This window comes from Tachyglossus aculeatus, chromosome X4 (assembly GCF_015852505.1).
Source record: "Tachyglossus aculeatus isolate mTacAcu1 chromosome X4, mTacAcu1.pri, whole genome shotgun sequence".
NCBI classification, from domain to species: Eukaryota; Metazoa; Chordata; class Mammalia; order Monotremata; family Tachyglossidae; genus Tachyglossus; species Tachyglossus aculeatus.
The window spans coordinates 42233-59927 of record NC_052098.1 but is presented as its reverse complement, the minus strand read 5'-3'; the positions used below and the strand labels follow the sequence as shown (position 1 = coordinate 59927).

At 49.6% G+C, this 17695-nt stretch overlaps 2 protein-coding genes and 2 pseudogenes across 2 annotated transcripts; all 4 read left to right on the top strand.

Moving 5' to 3' along the window:
- Window positions 1-1910: 1910 nt before the first annotated feature.
- Window positions 1911-8421, top strand: LOC119948181 (heat shock cognate 71 kDa protein-like). Its single transcript, XM_038770107.1, is given in 3 exon segments — window positions 1911-2945; window positions 2948-3389; window positions 7901-8421. Coding segments are annotated over 3 exon segments (1998 nt in total).
- LOC119947986 lies at window positions 6534-7528 on the top strand (annotated as a pseudogene).
- Window positions 8422-11638: 3217 nt separating the features above from the next.
- On the top strand, window positions 11639-13051 carry LOC119948180 (heat shock cognate 71 kDa protein-like). Its single transcript, XM_038770106.1, has 2 exons — window positions 11639-11671; window positions 11726-13051. The coding sequence occupies exons 1-2, from the start codon at window positions 11654-11656 to the stop codon at window positions 13049-13051; spliced, it is 1344 nt and encodes a 447-aa protein (XP_038626034.1). The 5' UTR covers window positions 11639-11653.
- Window positions 13052-15959: 2908 nt separating this feature from the next.
- Window positions 15960-17535, top strand: LOC119948179 (annotated as a pseudogene).
- The last annotated feature ends 160 nt before the right edge of the window (window positions 17536-17695 follow it).

Below are 17695 nucleotides of genomic sequence, written 5' to 3'. Positions count from 1 at the left end.
GCCATCCCGGGATTGGAGTGGGATTAAACCTGCCTGACTAGGAGCGGCCCGTTGTCTCTGTGCTCTCTATGCTGCACCTCTCTGTGAGTAGTAATAGTAGGGTGAGGACTTGGTGGTCTCTGTGGTCCCCGAAGGGGAATGTGCCACTAAAATGGATTGCATTCATTCATTCATAGAATCGTATTTATCGAGCGCTTATTGTGTGCAGAGCACGGGACTAAGCGCTTGGGAAGTTCTAGTCGGCAACATATAGAGACGGTCCCTACCCAACGACGGGCTCACAGTCTAGAAGACGGAGAAAGGCAACAAAACAAAACATGTGGTCAGGTGTCTAGTCATCAGAATAAATAGAAGTAAAGCTAGATGCACATCGTTGACAAAATAAATAGAAGGGTAAATATGGGCAAGTCAAATAAATAGAGTAAATCTGTACAAACGTATATACAGGTGCTGTGGGTAGGGGATCGAGGTAGGGCAATTCATTCATTCAATCGTATTTATTGAGTGCCGACTATGTGCAGAGCACTGTACTTTGGGGAGGGGGAGAGGAAAAAGGGGGCTGAGTCCTAGGAATCCAAGCATGCCAGTCAAAGGAACAAAATAGAAAGTGGGAAGGCCTTGACGTAAATGGCCGGGTAGCAGATTTGGATTGTATAAATAAATATATAATTTTTTATATATGTTATGTATAGTAAACAATTAAATAAATAAATAAAAATGGATATTACTCTATGTAATTTACATGTACATATTTACTTGTACATAATATGAATACTAAAATAAATACATAAATATAAATATATATTACTCTATGTATTTTACTTGCACATATTTACTATTCTATTTAGTTTGTTAATGATGTGCATATAGCTTTAATTCTACTTGTTCTAACGATTTTGACACCAGTCCATATGTTTTGTTTTGTTGCCTGTCTAGACCCTGAGCCTGTTGTTGGGTCGGGACCGTCTCCATATGTTGCCCCACTTGGACTTCCCAAGCGCTTATTACAGTGCTCTGCACGCAGTAAGTGCTCAATAAATACGATTAAATGAATGAATTGAGGAAAGCTTCATTTTTGGGGGAGGGACGTCACACGCTGCTCAGCCCCCACTGAGAGCTCAGAGATGAAGGCCCAGTGATGGCTGGATTCTAGAAGTGCTGAGTCCCCGGCGCTCCTCCTCGGCAGGGTGGAGAGAAATAGGAATCGTGTGGCGCTTGGTGCTATTGATTGATAAGGGGGCTCTCTAGGCCCATTTAGGGAGAGAACTAACCCATCTTTGTGGACCCAGGGAGGAAGAGTCGCTAGGAAAAGCACAGTAATTACAACCTTCCAGACCTGGAAAGAAAATAGGAGGCAACTGTGATGGCCAATCCATAGGAGCAGTTTGGCGGTATGGCTAGCTTCATGGCAGGTGGGAGGGACAGCGCACGCTAATAAGCCCCCACGGAAAGCTCGGAGTTGAAGGACAAGAGAAGCAAAAACTCCTCACTCTCGCTTCAAGGCTGTCCATCCCCTCGCCCCCTCCAACCTCACCTCCCTTCTCTCCTTCTCCAGCCCAGCCCGCACCCTCCGCTCCTCTGCCACTGCTAACCTCCTCACTGGGCCTCGTTCTCGCCCGTCCCACCGTCGACCCCCGGCCCACGTCCACACCCTGGCCCGGAATGACCTCCCTCCGCACATCCGCCAATCTGGCTTTCTCCCTCCCTTCAAAGCCCTACTAAGAGCTCACCTCCTCCAGGAGGCCTTCTCAGACTGAGCCCCCTTTTTCCTCTCCTGCTTCCCATCCCCCCCACCCTACCTCCTTCCCCTCCCCACAGCACCTGTACATATATATATATTCATATATTCATTCAACGCAGCGGCAAACCTATGCACTCCTTGCACAGTATGGGCCCGAATCCCAAGCACAATGTCGAAGGGACCTTCAATTGGCATTGATCTTGGCACCACCTACTCCTGCGTAGGAGTCTTCCAGCATGGAAAAGTGAAAATCATTGCCAATGACCAGGGAAATCGAACCACCCCCAGTTACGTCGCCTTCACAGACACAGAGCGTCTTATTGGAGATGCTGCAAAGAATCAAGTTGTGATGAACCCCACCAATACGGTTTTTGATGCCAAGCGTCTGATTGGCCGTCGATTTGATGATGCGGTTGTCCAGTCAGATATGAAGCATTGGCCCTTGACGGTGGTGAATGATGCAGGCAGCCCAAAGGTCCAGGTGGGGGAGACCAAAAGCTTCTATCCAGAAGAGGTGCTATCTATGGTCCTGACAAAGATGAAGGAAATTGCTGAAGCTTACCTTGGGAAGACAGTCACTAATGCTGTGGTCACAGTTCCAGCTTACTTCAATGAATCCCAACGTCAAGCGACCAAAGATGCTGGAACAATCGCTGGTCTCAATGTGCTCCATATCATCAATGAGCCAACTGCCGCTGCTATTGCTTTTGGCTTGGGCAAGAAGGTTGGTGCCGAGAGAAATGTGTTGATCTCTGACCTTGGAGGTGGTACCTTTGATGTCTCCATCCTCACCATTGGAGATGGGATCTTTGAAGTGAAGTCAACAGCTGGAGATACCCACCTGGGTGGGGAGGACTTTGACAACCGCGTGGTCAATCATTTCATTGCCGAGTTCAAGCGCAAGCACAAGAAGGACATCAGTGAGAACAAGCGTGCCATCCGCCGCCTGCGTACCACTTGTGAGCGAGCCAAGAGCACCCTTTCCTCCAGCACCCAGGCCAGCATTGAGATTGATTCCCTCTACGAGGGCATCGACTTCTACACCTCCATTACGCGAGCCCGCTTCGAAGAGCTGAATGCTGACCTGTTCCGTGGCACCCTGGATCCCGTGGTGAAGGCCCTTCGAGATGCCAAGCTCAATAAGTCCCAAATCCATGATATCGTCCTGGTTGGCGGCTCCACCCGAATCCTCAAGATCGAGAAGAAGTCCTACAAGACTTCTTCAATGGCAAGGAGCTGAAAAAGAGTACAAATCAGGATGAGGCTGTCGCCTACGGTGCAGCTGTCCAGGCCGCCATTGTGTCAGGAGACAAGTCTGAGAATGTGCAGGATCTTCTGCTGTTAGATGTGACCACCCCGTCCCTGGGAATTGAAACAGCGGGAGGGGTCATGACTGTCTGGATCAAGCGCAATGCCACCATCCCCACCAAGCAGACACAGACTTTCACCACCTACTCAGACAACCAGCCTGGTGTACTCATTCAGGTTTATGAAGGTGCGAGAGCCATGACCAAGGAAAACAACCTGTTTGGGAAGTTTGAGTTGACTGGCATCCCTCCTGCTCCCCGAAGTGTGCCTCAGATTGAGGTCACCTTTGACATCGACGCCAGTGGCATCCTGAATGTGTCTGCTGTGGACAAGAGCACAGGCAAGGAAAACAAGGCCACAATCACCAATGACAAAGGGCGTCTGAGTAAAGAAGACATCAAGCGCATGGTGTACGAGGCAGTGTACCTCTAATGTATCCGAAGCCAGCCTGGATCAACAGTGACAGTGGGAGCAAAGGAATTGTGCATCGGGCCACAGCAGGAGTGATTTGCCCTACAGAGAACTCACCCCCTCCAGGAGGCCTTCCCAGACTGAGCCCCCTCCTTCCTCTCCCCCTCATCCCCCCCTCCATCCCCCTCATCTTACATCCTTCCCTTCCCCACAGCACCTGTATATATGTATATATGTTGGTACATATGCATTACTCTATTTATTGATTGATTGATTTGACTTGTACATATCTATTCTATTTATTTTCTTTTGTTAATATGCTTGGTTTTGTTCTCTGTCTCCCCCTTCTAGACTGTGAGCCCTCTGCTGGGTCGGGACTGTCTCTGTATGTTGTCAACTTGTACTTCCCAAGAGCTTAGTGCATTGCTCTGCACACAGTAAGAGCTCAATAAATACGATAGATTGATTGAATGAAAGTGGAAAAAGGGGGCTCAGTCTGGGAAGGTGATCGGGCCAGGAGGCACCCTTTGAGGAGGGATTAAGAGTGACGAACTGTTACCGTGGAGACCGAGGGATGCCAACGTCCCACTCAACGGCCAACGAGAAGCCGTTGAACTCAACGGCCAACGAGAAGCCGTTGAACTCAACGGCCAGCGAGAAGCCGTTGAACTCAACGGCCAACGAGAAGCCGTTGAACTCAACGGCCAAAGAGAAGCCGTTGAACTCAACGGACAGCGAGAAGCCGTTGAACTCAACGGCCAGCGAGAAGCCGTTGAACTCAACCGACAGCGAGAAGCCATTGAACTCAACGGCCAGCGTGAAGCCGTTTTAACTCAACGGCCAATGAGAAGCCGTTAAACTCAACGGCCAACGAGAAGCTATTGAACTCAACGGACAACGAGGAGTGTTGGCTCCCGTGGGAGCATCTCGGGGAGGGCCGAGGGGAGTTGACCCTGTCAGTCACGGGTGAGATTATGCAGAGGAGAGGATGCGTCGAAACCGCCACCAGCATAAACGTCCTGCGCTCAGTCCCTGGACCGGTGGGCGGCCATGTGCTGAGCCCTCCCGGGATTGGAGTGGGATTAAACCTGCCTGACTAGGAGCGGCCCGTTGTCTCTGTGCTCTCTATGCTTCACCTCTCTGTGAGTAGTAATAGTAGGGTGAGGACTAGGTGGTCTCTGTGTGCCACTAAAATGGATTGCATTCATTCATTCATTCAATCGTATTTATCGAGCGCTTACTGTGTGCAGAACAGGGGACTAAGCGCTTGGGAAGTTCTAGTCGGCAACATATAGAGACGGTCCCTACCCAACGACGGGCTCACAGTCTAGAAGACGGAGACAGACAACAAAACAAAACATGTGGTCAGGTGTCAAGTCATCAGAATAAATAGAAGTAAAGCTAGATGCACATCATTGACAAAATAAATGGGGTAAATATGGGCAAGTCACATAAATAGAGAAATAAATCAGTACAAACATATATACAGGTGTTGTGAGGAGGGGAAGGAGGTAGGGTGATTCATTCAATCATATTTATTGAGCGCTGACTATGTGCAGAGCACTGTACTTTGGGGAGGGGGAGAAGAAAAAGGGGGCTGAGTCTAGGAATCCAAGCATGCCAGTCAAAGGAACAAAAAAGGAAGTGGGAAGGCCTTGACGTAAATGGCCGGGGAGCAGATTTGGATTGTATAAATAAATGCATAATTTTTTATATTATATATGTTATGTATGTAATATGAACAATAAAATTAATAAATAGAAACGGATATTACTCTATGTAATTTACTTGTACATATTTACTTGTACATAATATAAATACTAAAATAAATAAAAATATAAATATATATTATTCTATATATTTTACTTGCACATATTTACTATTCTATTTAGTTTGTTAATGATGTGCATATAGCTTTAATTCTACTTGTTCTAACGATTTTGATACCAGTCCATATGTTTTGTTTTGTTGCCTGAATACACCCTGAGCCTGTTGTTGGGTAGGGGCCGTCTCCATATGTTGCCTACTGGGACTTCCCAAGCGCTTATTACAGTGCTCTGCACCCAGTAAGCGCTCAATAAATACGATTGATTGAATGAATGAATTGAGGAAAGCTTCATTTTGGGGGGAGGGACGTCACACGCTGCTAAGCCTCCACTGAAAGCGCAGAGATGAAGGCCCAGTGATGGCTGGATTCTAGAAGTGCTGAGTCCCCGGCGCTCCTCCTCGGCAGGGTGGAGAGAAATCGGAATCGTGTGGCGCTTGGTGCTATTGATTGATAAGGGGGCTCTCTAGGCCCATTTAGGGAGAGAACTAGCCCATCTTTGTGGACGCAGGGAGGAAGAGTCGCTAGGAAAAGCACAGTGATTATAACCTTCCAGACATGGAGAGAAAATAGGAGGCAACTGTGATGGCCAATCCATAGGAGCAGTTTGGCGGTATGGCTAGCTTCATGGCAGGTGGGAGGGACAGCTCACGCTAATAAGCCCCCACGGAAAGCTCGGAGTTGAAGGCCAAGCGAAGCAAAAACTCCTCACTCTCGCTTCAAGGCTGTCCATCCCCTCGCCCCCTCCTACCACACCTCCCTTCTCTCCTTCTCAAGCCCAACCCGCACCCTCTGCTCCTCTGCCACTGCTAACCTCCTCACTGGGCCTCGTTCTCTCCCGTCCCACCGACGACCCCCGGCCCACGTCCACCCCATGGTCCGGAATGACCTCCCTCCGCGCATCCGCCAATCTGGCTCTCTTCCTCCCTTCAAAGCCCTACTAAGAGCTCACCTCCTCCAGGAGGCCTTCTCAGACTGAGCCCCCTTTTTCCTCTCCTGCTCCCCATCCCCCCCACCCTACCTCCTACCCCTCCCCACAGCACCTGTACATATATATATTCATATATTCATTCAACGCAGCGGCAACCCTATGCACTCCTTGCACAGTATCGTCCCGGATCCTAGGCACAGTGTCGAAGGGACCTTCAGTTGGCATTGATCTTGGCACCACCTACTCCTTCGTAGGAGTCTTCCAGCATGGAAAAGTGGAAATCATTGCCAATGACCAGGGAAATCGAACCACCCCCAGTTATGTCACCTTCACAGACACAGAGCGTCTTATTGGAGATGCTGCAAAGAATCAAGTTGCGATGAGCCCCACCAATACGGTTTTTGATGCCAAGCGTCTGATTGGCCGTCGATTTGATGATGCGGTTGTCCAGTCAGATATGAAGCATTGGCCCTTCACGGTGGTGAATGATGCAGGCAGGCCAAAGGTCCAGGTGGAGTACAAAGGGGAGGCCAAAAGCTTCTATCCAGAAGAGGTGCTATCTATGGTCCTGATAAAGGTGAAGGAAATTGCTGAAGCTTACCTTGGGAAGACAGTCACTAATGCTGTGGTCACAGTCCCCACTTACTTCAATGAGTCCCAACGTCAGGAGACCAAAGATGCTGGAACAATCGCTGGTCTCAATGTGCTCCGTATCATCAATGAGCCAACTGCCGCTGCTATTGCTTATGGCTTGGGCAAGAAAGTTGGTGCCGAGAGAAATGTGTTGATCTCTGACCTTGGAGGTGGTACCTTTGATGTCTCCATCCTCACCATTGGAGATGGGATCTTTGAAGTGAAGTCAACAGCTGCAGATACCCACCTGGGTGGGGAGGACTTTGACAACCGCGTGGTCAATCATTTCATTGCCGACTTCAAGCGCAAGCACAAGAAGGACATCAGTGAGAACAAGCGTGCCGTCCGCCGCCTGTGTACCGCTTGTGAGCGAGCCAAGCGCACCCTTTCCTCCAGCAGCCAGGCCAGCATTGAGATTGATTCCCTCTACGAGGGCATCGACTTCTACACCTCCATTACGCGAGCCCGCTTCGAAGAGCTGAATGCTGACCTGTTCCGTGGCACCCCGGATCCCGTGGTGAAGGCCCTGTGAGATGCCAAGCTCAGTAAGTCCCAAATCCATGATATCGTCCTGGTTGCTGGCTCCACCCGAATCCTCAAGATCGAGAAACTCCTACAGGACTTCTTCAATGGCAAGGAGATGAAAAAGAGTATCAATCAGGATGAGGCTGTCGCCTAAGGTGCAGCTGTCCAGGCGGCCATTGTGTCAGGAGACAAGTCTGAGAATGTGCAGGATCTTCTGCTGTTAGATGTGACCACCCCGTCCCTGGGAATTGAAACAGCGAGAGGGGTCATGACTGTCTGGATCAAGCGCAACGCCACCATCCCCCCAAGCAGACACAGACTTTCACCACCTACTCAGACAACCAGCCTGGTGTACTCATTCAGGTTTATGAAGGTACGAGAGCCATGACCAAGGACAACTACCTGCTTGGGAAGTTTGAGTTGACTGGCATCCCTCCTGCTCCCCGAGGTGTGCCTCAGATCGAGGTCACCTTTGACATCGACGCCAGTGACATTTTGAATGTGTCTGCTGTGGACAAGAGCGCAGGCAAGGAAAACAAGACCACAATCACCAATGACAAAGGGCGTCTGAGTAAAGAAGACATCGAGCACATGGTGCAGGAGGCAGAGAAATACAACGATGTAGATGAGAAGCAGAGAGACAAGGTGTCTTCCAAGAACTCCCTCGAGTCCTATGCTTTCAACATGAAGGCAACGGTTGAGGATGAGAAGCTCCAGGGCAAGATCAGTGATGAGGATAAGCAGAAAATCCTGGACAAATGCAACGAAATCATCAACTGGCTGGATAAGAACCGGACTGCTGTAAAGGAAGAGTTTGAACACCAACAGAAGGAGCTGGAGAAGGCCTCACCCTGTCAGCATGCATCCCGTGACCGTCGGTATTCTGTCCCACTCCCTGCACACAGTGGCCATCCCGGATCCCAGTCCCGCAGGCACAAGCTCAAAATTACTCCATCCCAGGCCCTGCTGCCACCACCTCCCTGGAGTACCTCTAATGTCTCCGAAGCCAGCCTGGATCAACACCGGCAGGAGGAAAACTGGCAGTAGGGCCCTAGCAGGAGTGATTTGCCCTACTCAGAGCCCACCTCCTCCAGGAGGCCTTCCCAGACTGAGCCCCCTCCTTCCTCTCCCACTCATCCCCCCTCCATCCCCCTCGGCTTACCTCCTTCCCTTCCCCACAGCACCTGTATATATGTATATGTTTGTACATATTTATTACTCTATTTATTGATTGATTGATCTTGTACACATCTATTCTATTTATTTTATTATGTTAATACGTTTGGTTTTGTTCTCTGTCTCCCCCTTCTAGACTGTGAGCCCACTGTTGGGTAGGGACTGTCTCTATATGTTGCCAACTTGTACTTCCCAAGCGCTTAGTACAGTGTTCCGCACACAGTAAGTGCTCACTAAATACGATTGATTGATTGATATATTTGTACAGATTTATCCCTCTATTTTACTTGTACATATTTACTACTCCATTTATTTTGTCAATAATGTGCATCTAGCTTTATTTCTGTTTACTCTGATGACTTGACACCTGTCCACATATTTTGTTTTGTTGTCTGTCTCCCACTTCTAGGCTGTGAGCCTGTAGGTGGGTAGGGACCGTCTCTATATGTTGCCGACTTGTTCTTCCCAAGCGCTTAGTCCAGTGCTCTGCACACACAGTAAGCGCTCAATAAATATGATTGAATGAATGAATGAAAGCGGAAAAGGGGGACTCAGTCTGGGAAGGTGATTATCGGGCCAGGAGGCACCCTTTGAGGAGGGATTAAGAGTGACGAACTGTTACCGTGGAGACCGAGGGATGCCATCGTCCCACTCAACGGCCAACGAGAAGCCGTTGAACTCAACGGCCAACGGGAAGCCGTTGAACTCAACGGCCAACGGGAAGCCGTTGAACTCAACGGTCAACGAGAAGCCGTTGAACTCAACGGCCAACGGGAAGCCGTTGAACTCAACGGTCAACGAGAAGCCGTTGCATTCTACGGCCAGCGAGAAGCCGTTGAACTCAACGGACAGCGAGGAGGGTTGGCTCCCGTGGGAGCATCTCGGGGAGGGCCGAGAGGAGTTGTCCCTGTCAGTCACGGGTGAGATTATGCAGAGGAGAGGATGCATCGAAACCGCCACCAGCATAAACGGCCTGCGCTCAGTCCCTGGACTGGTGGGCGGCCATGTGCTGAGCCCTCCCGGGATTGGAGTGGGATTAAACCTGCCTGACTAGGAGCGGCCCGTTTTCTCTGTCCTCTCTATGTAGCACCTCTCTGTGAGTGGTAATAGTAGGGTGAGAACTGGGTGGTCTCTGAGGTCCCCGAGGGGGGAATGTGCCACTAAAATGGATTGCATTCATTCATTTATTCATTCAATCGTATTTATCGAGCGCTTACTGTGTGCAGAGCACGGGACTAAGCGCTTGGGAAGTTCTAGTCGGCAACATATAGAGACGGCCCCTACCCAACGACGGGCTCAGGGTCTAGAAGACGGAGACAGACACCAAAACATGTGGTCAGTTGTCAAGTCATCAGAATAAATAGAAGTAAAGCTGGATGCACATCATTGACAAAATAAATAGAAGGGTAAATATGGCAAGTAAAATAAATAGAGTAATAAATCTGTACAAACATATATACAGGCGCTGTGGGGAGGGGAAGGAGGTAGGGCGACTCATTCATTCAATCGTATTTATTGAGCACTTACTATGTGCAGAGCACTACACTTTGGGGAGGGGGAGTGGAAAAAGAGGGCTGAGTCTAGGAATCCAAGCATGCCAGTCAAAGGAACAAAATAGGAGGTGGGAAGGCCTTGACGTTAATGGCCAGGGAGCAGATTTGGATTGTATAAATAAATACATAATTTTTATATTATATATGTTAGGCATATATTATAAATAATAAAATAAATAAATAAATGAAAATGAATACTACTCTATGTATTTTACTTGTACATATTTACTTATACATAATATAAATGATAAAATAAATAAATATCAATATATATTGCTCTATGTATTTTACTTGCACATATTTACTATTCTATTTAGTTTGTTAATGATGTGCATATAGCTTTAATTCTACTTGTTCTGACGATTTTGACACCAGCCCACATGCTTTGTTTTGTTATCTGTCTAGACCCTGAGCCTGTTGTTGGGTATCTGCCGTCTCCATATGTTGCCAACTTGGACTTCCCTAGCGCTTATTACAGTGCTCTGCACGTAGTAAACGCTCAATAAATACGATTGAATGAATGAATCGTGGAAAGCTTCATTTTAGGGGGAGGGACGTCACACGTTGCTAAGCCTCCACTGAAACCTCAGAGATGAAGGCCCAGTGATGGCTGGATTCTAGAAGTGCTGAGTCTCCGGCGCTCCTCCTCGGCCGGGTGGAGAGAAATCGGAGTCGTGTGGCGCTTGGTGCTATTGATTGATAAGGGGGCTGTCTAAGCCCATTTAGGGAGAGAACTAGCCCATCTTTGTGGACCCAGGGAGGAAGAGTCGCTAGGAAAAGCACATTAATTATAACCTTCCAGAGCTAGAAAGAAAATAGGAGGCAACTGTGATGGCCAATCCACAGGAGCAGTTTGGCGGTATGACTAGCTTCATGGCGGGAGGGAGGGCCCGCGAAGGCTAATAAGCCCCACGGAAAGGTCGAAGTTGAAGGCTAAGCGAACCAAAAACTCCTCACTCTCTACTTCAAGGCTGTCCATCCCCTCGCCCCCTCCTACCTCACCTCCCTTCTCTCCTTCTCCAGCCCAGCCCCCACCCTCCGCCCCTCTGCCACCGCTAACCTCCTCACTGGGCCTCGTTCTCGCCCGTCCCGCCGTCGACCCCCGGACCACGTCCACCCCCTGGCCATGAATGACCTTCCTCAGCACATCCGCCAAGCTGGCTCTCTTCCTTCCTTCAAAGCCCTACTAAGAGCTCACTTCCTCCAGGAGGCCTTCTCAGACTGAGCCCCCTTTTTCCTCTCCTGCTCCCCATCCCCCCAACCCTACCTCCTTCCCCTCCCCACAACACCTGCATTCATTCATATATTCATTCAACGCAGCGGCAACCCTACGAACTCCATGAATAGTATCGGCCCTGATCCCAGGCACAATATCGAAGGGACCTTCAGTTGGCATTGATCGTGGCACCACCTACTCCTGCGTAGGAGTCTTCCAGCATGGAAAAGTGGAAATCATTGCCAATGACCAGGGAATTCGAACCACCCCCAGTTACGTCGCCTTCACAGACACAGAGCGTCTTATTGGAGATGCTGCAAAGAATCAAGTTGTGATGAACTCCACCAATACGGTTTGTGATGCCAACCGTCTGATTGGCCGTCGATTTGATGATGCGGTTGTCCAGTCACATATGAAGCATTGGCTCTTCACGGTGGTGAATGATGCAGGCAGGCCAAAGGTCCAGGTGGAGTACCAAGGGGAGACCAAAAGCGTCTATCCAGAAGAGGTGCCATCTATGGTCCTGACAAAGATGAAGGAAATTGCTGAAGCTTACCTTGGGAAGACAGTCACTAATGCTGTGGTCACAGTCCCCACTTACTTCAATGATTCCCAACTTCAGGTGACCAAAGATCCTGGAACAATCGCTGGTCTCAATGTGCTCCATATCATCAATGAGCCAACTGCCGCTGCTATTGCTTATGGCTTGGACAAGAAAGTTGGTGCCGAGAGAAATGTGTTGATCCTTGACCTTGGAGGTGGTACCTTTGATGTCTCCATCCTCACCATTAGAGATGGGATCCTTGAAGTGAAGTCAACAGCTGGAGATACCCAGCTGGGTGGAGAGGACTTTGACAACCGCGTGGTCAATCATTTCATTGCCGGGTTCAAGCGCCAGCACAAGAAGGACATCTGTGAGAACAAGCGTGCCATCCACCGCCTGCGTACCGCTTGTGAGCGAGTCAAGCGCACCCTTTCCTACAGCACCCAGGCCAGCATTGAGATGGATTCCCTCTACGAGGGCATCGACTTCTACACCTCCATTACGCGAGCCCGCTTCGAAGAGCTGAATGCTGACCTGTTCCGTGGCACCATGGATCCCGTGGGGAAGGCCCTGCGGGATGCCAAGCTCAATAAGTCCCAAATCCATGATATCGTCCTGGTTGGTGGCTCTACCCGAATCCTCAAGATCGAGAAACTCCTACAGGACTTCTTCAATGGCAAGGAGCTGAAAAAGAGTATCAATCCGGATGAGGCTGTCGCCTACGGTGCAGCTGTCCAGGCGGCCATTGTGTCAGGAGACAATTCTGAGAATCTGAAGGATCTTCTCCTGTTAGATGTGACCACCCCGTCCCTGGGAATTGAAATAGCGGGAGGTGTCATGACTGTCTGGATCAAGCGCAACACCACCATCCCCACCAAGCAGACACAGACTTTCACCACCTACTCAGAAAACCAGCCTGGTGTACTCATTCAGGTTTATGAAGCTGCGAGAGTCATGACCAAGGACAACAACCTGCTTGGGAAGTTTGAGTTGACTAGCATCCCTCCTGCTCCCCGAGGTGTGCCTCAGATCGAGGTCACCTTTGACATCGAAGCCAGTGGCATTCTGAATGTGTCTGCTGTGGACAAGAGCACATGCAAGGTAAACAAGAACACAATCACCAATGACAAAGGGCGTCTGAGTAAAGAAGACATCGAGTGCATGATGCAGGAGGCAGAGTACCTCTAAGGTCTCCGAAGCCAGCCTGGATCAACACTGGCAGTGGGAGCAAAGGAATTGTGCATCGGGCCACAGCAGGAGTGATTTGCCCTACAGAGAGCTCACCTCCTCCAGGAGGCCTTCCCAGACTGAGCCCCCCTCCTTCTTCTCCCCCTCATCCCCCTCTCCATCCCCCTTGTCTTACCTCCTTCCCTTCCCCACAGCACCTGTATATATGCATATATGTTTGGACATATGCATTACTCTATTCATTGATTGATTGATTTTACTTGTACATATCTATTCTATTCATTTTCTTTTGTTAATATGCTTGGTTTTGTTCCCCTTCTCCCCCTTCTAGACTGTGAGCCCTCTGTTGGGTAGGGACTGTCTCTGTATGATGTCAACTTGTACTTCCCAAGCACTTGGTACATTGCTCTGCACACAGTAAGAGCTCAATAAATACGATACATTGATTGAATGAAAGAGGAAAAAGGGGGTTCAGTCTGGGAAGGTGATGATCGGGCCAGGAGGCACCCTTTGAGGAGGGATTAAGAGTGACGAACTGTTACCATGGAGACCAAGGGACGCCAACGTCCCACTCAACGGCCAAGGAGAAGCCGTTGAAGTCAACTGCCAACGAGAAGCCGTTGAACTGAACGGCCAACGAGAAGCCGTTGAATTCAACGGCCAACGAGAAGCCGTTGAACTCAACGGCCAGCGAGAAGCCGTTGAACTCAACGGCCAACGAGCAGCCGTTGAACTCAACGGCCAGCGAGAAGCCTTTGAACTCAACGGCCAGCGAGAAGCCGTTGAACTCAACGGACAGCGAGGAGGGTTGGCTCCCGTGGGAGCATCTCGGGGAGGGCCGAGGGGAGTTGACATCTGTCGGTCACGGCTGAGATTATGCAGAGGAGAGGATGCATCGAAACCGCCACCAGCATAAACGGCCTGCGTTCAGTCCCTGGACCGGTGGGCAGCCGTGTGCTGAGCCCTCCCGCGATTGGAGTGGGATTAAACCTGCCTGACTAGGAGCGGCCCGTTGTCTCTGTGCTCTCTATGCAGCACCTCTCTGTGAGTGGTAATAGTAGGGTGAGGACTGGGTGGTCTCTGAGGTCCCCGAGGGGGAATGTGTCACTAAAATGGATTGCATTCATTCATTCATTCATTCAATTGTATTTATCGAGGGCTTACTTTGTGCAGAGCACGGGACTAAGCGCTTGGGAAGTTCTAGTCCGCAACATATAGAGACGGTCCCTACCCAACAACTGGCTCACAGTCTAGAAGACGGAGACAGACAACAAAACAAAACGTGGTCAGGTGTCAAGTCATCAGAATAAATAGAAGTAAAGCTAGATGCACATCGTTTACAAAATTAATAGAAGGGTAAATATGGGCAAGTAAAATAGAGTAATAAATCTGTACAAACATATATACAGGTACTGTGGGGGGGAAGGAGGTAGGGCGATTCATTCAATCGTATTTATTGAGCGCTGACTATGTGCAGAGCACTGCACTTTGGGGAGGGGGAGAGGAAAAATGGGGCTGAGTCTAGGAATCCAAGCATGCCAAAGGAACAAAATAGGAAGTGGGAAGGCCTTGACGTAAATGGCCGGGGAGCAGATTTGGATTGTATAAATAAATACATAATTTTTTATATTATATATGTTATGTATATATCATAAATAAAATAAATAAATAAAATTACTCAATGAATTTACTTGTACATATTTACTTGTACATAATATAAGTACTAAAATAAATAAATAAATATAAATATAAATTATTCTATTTATTTAACCTGCACATATTTACCGTTCTATTTAGTTTGTTAATGATGTGCATATACCTTTAATTCTACTCGTTCTAACGATTTTGACACCAGTCCACATGCCTTGTTTTGTTACCTGACTGGACTCTGAGCCTGTTGTCGGGTAGGGGCCGTCTCCATATGTTGCCCACTTGGACTTCCCAAGCGCTTATTACAGTGCTCTGCACCCAGTAAGTGCTCGATAAATACGATTGATTGAATGAATGAATTGTGGAAAGCTTCATTTTGGGGGGATGGACGTCAAACGCTGCTAAGCCTCCACTGAAAGCTCAGAGATGGAGGCCCAGTGATGGCTGGATTCTAGAAGTGCTGAGTCCCCGGCGCTCCTCCTCGGCAGGGTGGAGAGAAATCGGAATCGTGTGGTGCTCGGTGCTATTGATTGATAAGGGGGCTCTCTAGGCCCATGTAGGGAGAGACCTAGCCCATCTTTGTGGACCCAGGGAGGAAGAGTAGCTAGGAAAAGCACAGTAATTATAACCTTCAAGACCTGGAAAGAAATTAGGAGGCAACTGTGATGGCCAATCCATAGGAGCAGTTTGGCGGTATGGCTAGCTTCATGGCAGGTGGGAGGGACAGCGCACACTAATAAGCCCCCACGGAAAGCTCGGAGTTGAAGGCCAAGCGAAGCAAAAACTCCTCACTCGCTTCAAGGCTGTCCATCCCCTCTCCCCCTCCTACCTCACCTCCCTTCTCTCCTTCTCCAGCCCAGCCCGCACCCTCCGCTCCTCTGCCACTGCTAACCTCCTCACTGGGCCTCGTTCTCTCCCGTCCCACCGACGACCCCCGGCCCACGTCCACCCCATGGCCCGGAATGACCTCCCTCCGCACATCTGCCAATTTGACTCTCTTCCTCCCTTCAAAGCCCTACTAAGAGCTCACCTCCTCCAGGAGGCGTTCTCAGACTGAGTCCCCTTTTCCCTGTCCTGTTCCCCATCCCCCCCACCCTACCTCCTTCCCCTCCCCACAGCACCTGTACATATATATATGAATATATATATATGAATATATGAATGAATATGAATGTTTTCATATTCATTCATATATTCATTCAACGCAGCGGCAACCCTATGCACTCCTTGCACAGTATCGGCCCGGATTCCAGGCACAATGTCGAAGGAACCTTCAGTTGGCAAAGATCTTGGCACCACCTACTCCTGCGTAGGAGTCTTCCAGCATGGAAAAGTGGAAATCATTGCCAATGACCAGGGAAATCGAACCACCCACAGTTAGGTCGCCTTCACAGACACAGAGCGTCTTATTGGAGATGCTGCAAAGAATCAAGTTGTGATGAACCCCACCAATACGGTTTTCGATGCCAAGCATCTGATTGGCCGTTGATTTGATGATGCGGTTGTCCAGTCAGATATGAAGCATTGGCCCTTCACGGTGGTGAATGATGCAGGCAGGCCAAAGGTCCGGTGGAGTACCAAGGGGAGACCAAAAGCTTCTATCCAGAAGAGGTGCCATCTATGGTCCTGACAAAGATGAAGGAAATTGCTGAAGCTTACCTTGGGAAGACAGTCACTAATGCTGTGGTCACATTCCCAGCTTACTTCAATGAATCCCAACGTCAGGCGACCAAGGATGCTGGACCAATCGCTGGTCTCAATGTGCTCCGTATCATCAATGAGCCAACTGCCGCTGCTATTGCTTATGGCTTGGACAAGAAGGTTGGTGCCGAGAGAAATGTGTTCATCTTTGACCTTGGAGGTGGTACCATTGATGTCTCCATCCTCACCATTGGAGATGGGATCTTTGAAGTGAAGTCAACAGCTGGAGATACCCAGCTGGGTGAGGAGGACTTTGACAACCGCGTGGTCAATCATTTCATTGCCGAATTCAAGTGCAAGCACAAGAAGGACATCAGTGAGAACAAGCGTGCTGTCCGCCGCCTGCGTACCGCTTGTGAGCAAGCCAAGTGCACCCTTTCCTCGAGTACCGAGGCCAGCATTGAGATTGATTCCCTCTACGAGGGCATCGACTTCTACACCTCCATTACGCGAGCCCGCTTCGAAGAGGTGAATGCTGACCTGTCCCGTGGCATCCTGGATCCCGTGGGGAAGGCCCTGTGAGATGCCAGGCTGAATAAGTCCCAAATCCATGATATCGTCCTGGTTGGCGGCTCCACCCGAGTCCCCAAGATCCAGAAACTCCTACAGGACTTCTTCAATGGCAAGGAGCTGAACAAGAGTATCAATCCGGATGAGGCTGTTGCCTACGGTGCAGCTGTCCAGGCGGCCATTGTGTCAGGAGACAAGTCTGAGAATGTGCAGGATCTTCTCCTGTTAGATGTGACCCCCCCTGTCCCTGTGAATTGAAACAGCGGGAGGGGTCATGACTGTCTGGATCAAGTGCAAAGCCACCATCCCCACCAAGCAGACACAGACTTTCACCACCTACTCAGACAACCAGCCTGGTGTACCCATTCAGGTTTATGAAGGTGCGAGAGCCATGACCACGGACAACTACCTGCTTGGGAAGTTTGAGTTGACTGGCATCCCTCCTGCTCCGCGAGGTGTGCCTCAGATCGAGGTCACCTTTGACATCGACGCCAGTGGCATTCTGAATGTGTCTGCTGTGGACAAGAGCACAGGCAAGGAAAACGAACACAATCACCAATGACAAAGGGCGTCTGACTAAAGAAGACATCAAGCGCATGGTGCACGAGGCAGTGTACCTCTAATGTCTCCGAAGCCAGCCTGGATCAACACTGACAGTGGGAGCAAAGGAATTGTGCATAGGGCCACAGCAGGAGTGATTTGCCCTGCAGAGAGCTCACCTCCTCCAGGAAGCCTTCCCAGACTGAGCCCCCTCCTTCCTCTCTCCCTCATCCCCCTCTCCAT